The sequence below is a fragment of the Gekko japonicus genome, unplaced genomic scaffold (genome assembly GCF_001447785.1).
Source record: "Gekko japonicus isolate JY-2015 unplaced genomic scaffold, Gekko_japonicus_V1.1 scaffold761, whole genome shotgun sequence".
Classification (NCBI taxonomy): Eukaryota; Metazoa; Chordata; class Lepidosauria; order Squamata; family Gekkonidae; genus Gekko; species Gekko japonicus.
This window is the reverse complement of record NW_015177030.1, coordinates 698344-703815: the sequence shown is the minus strand read 5'-3', so window position 1 is coordinate 703815 and position 5472 is coordinate 698344. Positions and strand designations below refer to the sequence as shown.

Sequence of the window (5472 nt, the reverse complement as noted above, 5' to 3'; positions counted from 1 at the left end):
GGGGGGGAAGGGGCTGCGCGTGCTTTGGGAGGGGCGGGGTGGGGGGGGGTCTTGGGCAGCCTGATGCAGCTGGCGCTGGGAGCTCTGCCACTCACCCTCTTCCCCTCGGCAGGATTGAGGAAGAGCTGGGGGACAAAGCCCACTTCGCGGGCCGCAAATTCCGGAACCCCCGCGCCAAGTAAAGACCTCTCTGCCTGGAGCTGCTGGGACGCTGTGCTGTCTGGTGCCCGAGCACCGGCCCCGACACGTGACACACAGCCGCTGGGAACCCAACACCTTTCCACACAAAGAGCTGCAGGACACTCAAGGAGCCCTGTAATGTTACCACCACCACCGAGCCCCTCGTGGGGTGCTGAATAAAAAAAGGCACTCGAACCCACACCGCCTGAAGTCTTTTCTGACTGGGGAGGGTCTCCCCTGCACTACTCTAAGCCACACACACTGTGCCGGGGGGGTGGGGTTTCAAGGAATCGTCTAACAAGGTTCACGGCCTCAGGAGGCAGCAGGAGCGACTGGGGGCATCTCCACATTTGAATTTTTAAAGTCAAATCTGGTCATTTTCAACATGGCCCAGGTGGGCCCCAAAGAACCCCAGAAGAGCCCTGCTGGGTCAGACCAAGGAGGGTCCCTCTAAATCCAGCCTCCCGCCTCACATAGGGGCCAGCCAGTTCCTCCGGAGGGCCAACAACAGGGCAGAGAGGCCAAGGCCTTCCCCTGAGAAGGACACCAGAAGAGCCCTGCTGGGCCAGACCAGGGAGGGTCCCTCTAGTCCAGCCTCCCGCCTCACATAGGGGCCAGCCAGTCCCTCCGGAGGGCCAGCAACAGGGCAGAGAGGCCGAGGCCTTCCCCTGATGCTGCCTCTTGGCTCTGGGATTCAGAGTTTTGGTCTGTCTTATGGCGGGGGGTTCCCCTCAGTCATCGCCCCCCCCCCCACAACAGAGCACTTGCCTGACAACCCCCCCCCCCAGGACCTCCTCCACATAGAAGATGCCTTTTCCCCTCCCCGCCACTAAAATATGTATTCTTCCATCCACAATTACAATAGGTAAAGACAAGTAGCATTCAAAACTGGCTTTAATGCTGCACATACAAGACCCCCAACCCAGCCCCACCCCACCATGCCAGAATTTACAGTCCTGCGGGGGGAGAGGAGAACAGCCATTTCACATTGGGAGAGACGCTGGAAATGCCAGCCGAATAAAAACCTTCCAGTTCTGGCAAGGGATTCAAGTGGAGGAGAAACAGCCGCAAGTCATGTTCTGAATCCCACTGAGCCCTTTCACAGATGCACCGTGCGGTGGGGTGTGTGTGTGTGTGTCTGTCTCTGGCTCATATGGTCTGCAGTGCCAGAGGCCACACCACCGGGGCCACTGGGCACCATGGGCAGGAGTGTGCCAGCGGCTGCAGGTCTCTCTGGTGGGCGGATAGCCCCTCAAACAGGCTGGAAGGCCTGGAGAGGGGGGCGGAAAAGCTCACCCACCCCCAAGCCTGCAAGAGGGAAGGGCAAAGGGGAAGGCTGCCTCCATATGGGCTACTGGGCCCCCCTCCGAACGTAAGCAAGGGTGGGGGGCTTCAGCAGCACACTAGAGAAACTTGGGGAGGCTCACTCACTGACCCCGAAAGTCCTCCAAGGGCCCAGGGCGTGGCCCTCCGCTCAGTCCCGGCACCCCATGAGGGCAGCCCTGACCACGGTCACCTCCCTCGCCGGAATTAAAATCAAGACGCCAGCCAAGGCTCTGGGTTAAAAATACTCAAGAAGTGCAAGGAGAAGAGGGGGAGGAGGGCAGGGGGGGGGAGAACGAACGCAGATCCTCCTCCTCCTCCGAGGAACAGGATTCAGGGAGGGCAGCCCCAGCCGCTCTGGAGAGGATCCCCGACACACTTGAGCGCGGCCCTGCCCTACGAGCTCTTGGCGGGCGGTGCCCGGCTCTCCTCCTCCGACTGGCGCAGGCGCTTCTTGGCCCGGATCTCGTTCATGGCCTCCTCGATGGAGCGCGTGTCCCTCTTGTTGGCCGCGGGAACTGGAAGAGGGACACGGAGGGAAGGGGAGCTAGGACGGGCCAGGCAGGCCAGGACACCCCGCACCCCCCACACACACACCAGGTTGGAAGCCGCCCTCCCCTCCCAACTCACCACAGCCGTAGGCCTTGTTGGCCTCCATGGTGTGGGCAGCGTCCTTGGCGGCCACCTTGCCAATGAGGTGGCTGTACTTGTCCTTGTAGTCGCTGTTGGGGTGCACCACCGTGGGCCCCCGCAGGGCCTCCTCTTCTGCCTGCTTCTGAGCCAGCTCCTGCGGGGGAGGGGGGCAGCGGCTGAGGACACCAGGGGAGCCAGGGCAAGCCCCCCCCCACCTCCACACACTTTGGCCGAAAGACCCAGGCGAGGAGGAGGAGGAGGAGACACAGCCGGGCAAGAGGCCCTCCCAGCTGGGGAGAAGGCCCAGGGCCCGGCTTCGAAGGGACTTTAAAGGAGGATTTGGGGGGGAGGGGGAGGCCTGGGCCCCCCCAGGGTTACAGAGAGGAAGCCTTCGGCAGCCCGCCTGGCCACAGGGGTCAGCGCCTCCCCGGCCACACCCGCCGCCCCTCACCTTGAGCCGGCGCTTCTCCTGTGCCTGCTGGGGGTCCCACTCCTCGCCTCGGCGGTAGGTTTCCAGCTCCTCATCCGAGGGGGCAAATTCCTGAGGGGCGGCAGAGGGCTGTTAGGAGGATGGGGGTGAGGAGCGGAGCTTTGGCCAGCCGCACACCCAACCCCCACTTGCCTTCTTAAAAACCATGACGTGGCGCGAATCCTCATCGTCGCCGAAGGAGAAGGAGGTGAGTCCAGCCACTTCCGCCACGTCGTGCCTGAAACGGGACGCCAGAATCCAGGCCTCAGAGGCCGTGAGTGACCCCCGCCCTGGGCGGCCTGCCTCCCCCAGAGCCCAGGCGAGGACAAGGACAGGGGGGCGGACACATGCGCGCGCACACACACCCCGGACCCCTTAGGGACTCACAGGATGCTGCGCTCAACCTTGTTCATGGGCTGGAATTTCTTCTTGGTTTGGCTGCTGTCCTGAATGAAGCCGGACACCTCCTTCTCCATCTGGGGCAGTGAACAGGGAAAGGGAAAACTTTAGCGGCTGGCTGACCGGGAACGACTCCTCCCTCCCCTGTGTTTGAGATGTGCTGGATAAATGTGAGAATGATCTTCCTTTCTTTTGCATCTGAGGAAGTGAGCTCTGACTTGCGAAAGCTCGTCCTGGCAGAAATGTTTGGTTTTTCAGGTGCCACCAGATGCCAGCCTAGTTTAGGGAGGGGGGGGGGGGGGGGGGGGGGGGGGACGCACCTGCTTCCGGAACTCGACCTTCTGCCGCTTCTCATGCTCCTGCAGCTTCTTCAGCTGGGCTGTTTGCTCTGCGGGGGAGACAAGAGTCAGGGGGCAAAATAACCCGTGGAACTCCCTGCCACAAGGTCAGACCTTTACAAGGGCACTGGGCAAAGTCACAGAAGAAGAGAGGTTCTTAGCCAACATGGCTAAATAGAACCACCATGTTCAGCGGCAACGGAGCGATATCAGGACTGGGGGGAAAAACAACAGGAAGAGTTTGGCTCTTTGTCCATTGTTTTGTGAACAGCCTTCGGGGTTTCCGAGTTGAAAGGCAGTCTGAAATAAATTAAGCCCCATGCCTGCCTGTGCCTTCTGGGTGCATTCAGCTGGCCTCCTGCGAAACAAGATGCCGGAGGAGATGGTGACGCAGCTGCTCTTGTGCCTTCAAGGCCACACGGAGGGCGTCTTGGACGCTTCTGCTCGGCCCTCCTGCCAAGACGCTCCCAGTGGCACACGCGCTGTGCCCTTCCTCAGCACGCGGCAGCCTCTGAGCCACAAGAAGCGCTCTGCTGGATCAGACCAGTGGCCCACCTAGTCCAGCATCTGCTTCACCCAGCAGCCAACCAGTTTCCCCAGAGGGCCAAGCAAAGGGGCCCAGAGGCCGAGGGCCCTGCCCTGATATTTCCTCCTGGCGCTGGGATTCTGAGGTTGACTGCCTCTGAACACGGACGTTCCCTTTAGTCACCACGGCTAGTAGCCACTGGTAGACTTATCTTCCAGGAACCCGTCTAATCCCCTTCTATAGCTGTCTATGCCTGTGGCCATCGCTCTGGCAGCGAGTTCCACATTCCAATCGCTGGTTCAGGAAGGCACTACGGATTTCTCTCCAGCCTGAATCTGCTGCCCATCGACTTCACTGGACGCTCCCCTGAGTTGTGCCCTTTTGGAAGAGGCAAGAAGAGCTCTCTGTTCCCCCCTCTATGCCCAATCTGACAGTCCTCTGTCATATGCTCCCCCTGTAGCCTTTCAAGGATTTACTCCATAACATTACAATAACAGATGTGCCCAATTAATGGAATGAAGAACTGATCACACTTATACATAAACCTAATACCGATGATAAAGAAATCCATAACTATAGACCTATTTCTCTTTTAAATGTCAATTATAAGATCTTTGCAACAATCATAGCCACTCGCTTTAAGAAGATACTTGTACAGGTTATACACCAACAGGCAGGCTTTCTCCCAAAAAGACAGATAAAGAATAACATAAGAATGATTATAAATACATTAGAATTCTATGAGCAACACCCTGAAAAACAATTAACTTTGGGTTTTTTGGACGCGGAGGCGGCCTTCGATAATGTACTGCACTGGCTGCCTATAGCATACCAGATTTGTTTCAAGGTGCTGGTGCTTACCTTTAAAGCCCTACATGGCCAGGGACCGACCTACCTGAGGGACCGCCTTTCCCTGTATAGACCCCAGAGAGCACTACGGTCTGGGGCCCAACACCGATTGATTATTCCGGGCCCCAAGGATGCAAGGCTCGCCAGTACCAGGACCAGAGCTTTTTCTGTGGCGGCTCCTTCCTGGTGGAACGAGCTCCCGGAGGAGATCAGGGCCCTGCGGGACCTTTTACAGTTCCACAGGGCCTGCAAGATGGAGCTCTTCCACCAGGCCTTTCAATAGGAGCTGCCACTACTGTTACCATCATGATCCTAATGAATGTTTGGATCCTAGGTCTAGCACAGACATATCGCCAGGACCAACGGCGCGAGGGATGATGATCAGAGATTGAGATCTGGAATGCACACCATCTAATTTTCATTACTATATGCACTTTATTGTTAATTGTTTATTAATTTGCTGAATTGAGTATGTCTTATGTGATTTTATAGAGTTTTAAGATTTTTATGGTATACTAATTAGGTACGTGGTACCACTTGTTAGCTGCCCTGAGCCTGTTCACAGGATGGGCGGGGTATAAATATGATAAATAAAATAAATATATAGTTCAAAAGAATTTATTCTTAGGCGCTCGGCCTTCCTTATAGTCCAACTCTTGCAGCCATACATGACTACTGGGAATACCATTGCTTTGACCATGCTGACTTTTGTTGGCAGGGTGATGTCTCTACTTTTTATCATGCTGTTTAGGTTC

At 57.1% G+C, this 5472-nt stretch overlaps 2 protein-coding genes across 2 annotated transcripts in view; one reads left to right on the top strand and one right to left on the bottom strand.

Moving 5' to 3' along the window:
• ENO3 (enolase 3 (beta, muscle)) overlaps positions 1 to 5472 on the top strand; it is a 17768-nt gene that overhangs the window by 4985 nt on the left and 7311 nt on the right. The gene's annotated exons all lie outside the window — the stretch shown is intronic.
• The window catches only part of SPAG7 (sperm associated antigen 7), a 7659-nt gene continuing 3330 nt past the window's right edge, over positions 1144 to 5472 (bottom strand). Inside the window, exons 2-7 of the mRNA XM_015427873.1 lie at positions 3325 to 3439; positions 2993 to 3081; positions 2759 to 2843; positions 2588 to 2677; positions 2134 to 2290; positions 1144 to 2021 (exon numbers count right to left, since the gene is read on the bottom strand). Of these exons, the coding sequence (XP_015283359.1) occupies positions 1900 to 2021; positions 2134 to 2290; positions 2588 to 2677; positions 2759 to 2843; positions 2993 to 3081; positions 3325 to 3439 (658 nt within the window). The 3' untranslated portion in view covers positions 1144 to 1899. The remainder of the gene's footprint in view (positions 2022 to 2133; positions 2291 to 2587; positions 2678 to 2758; positions 2844 to 2992; positions 3082 to 3324; positions 3440 to 5472) is intronic.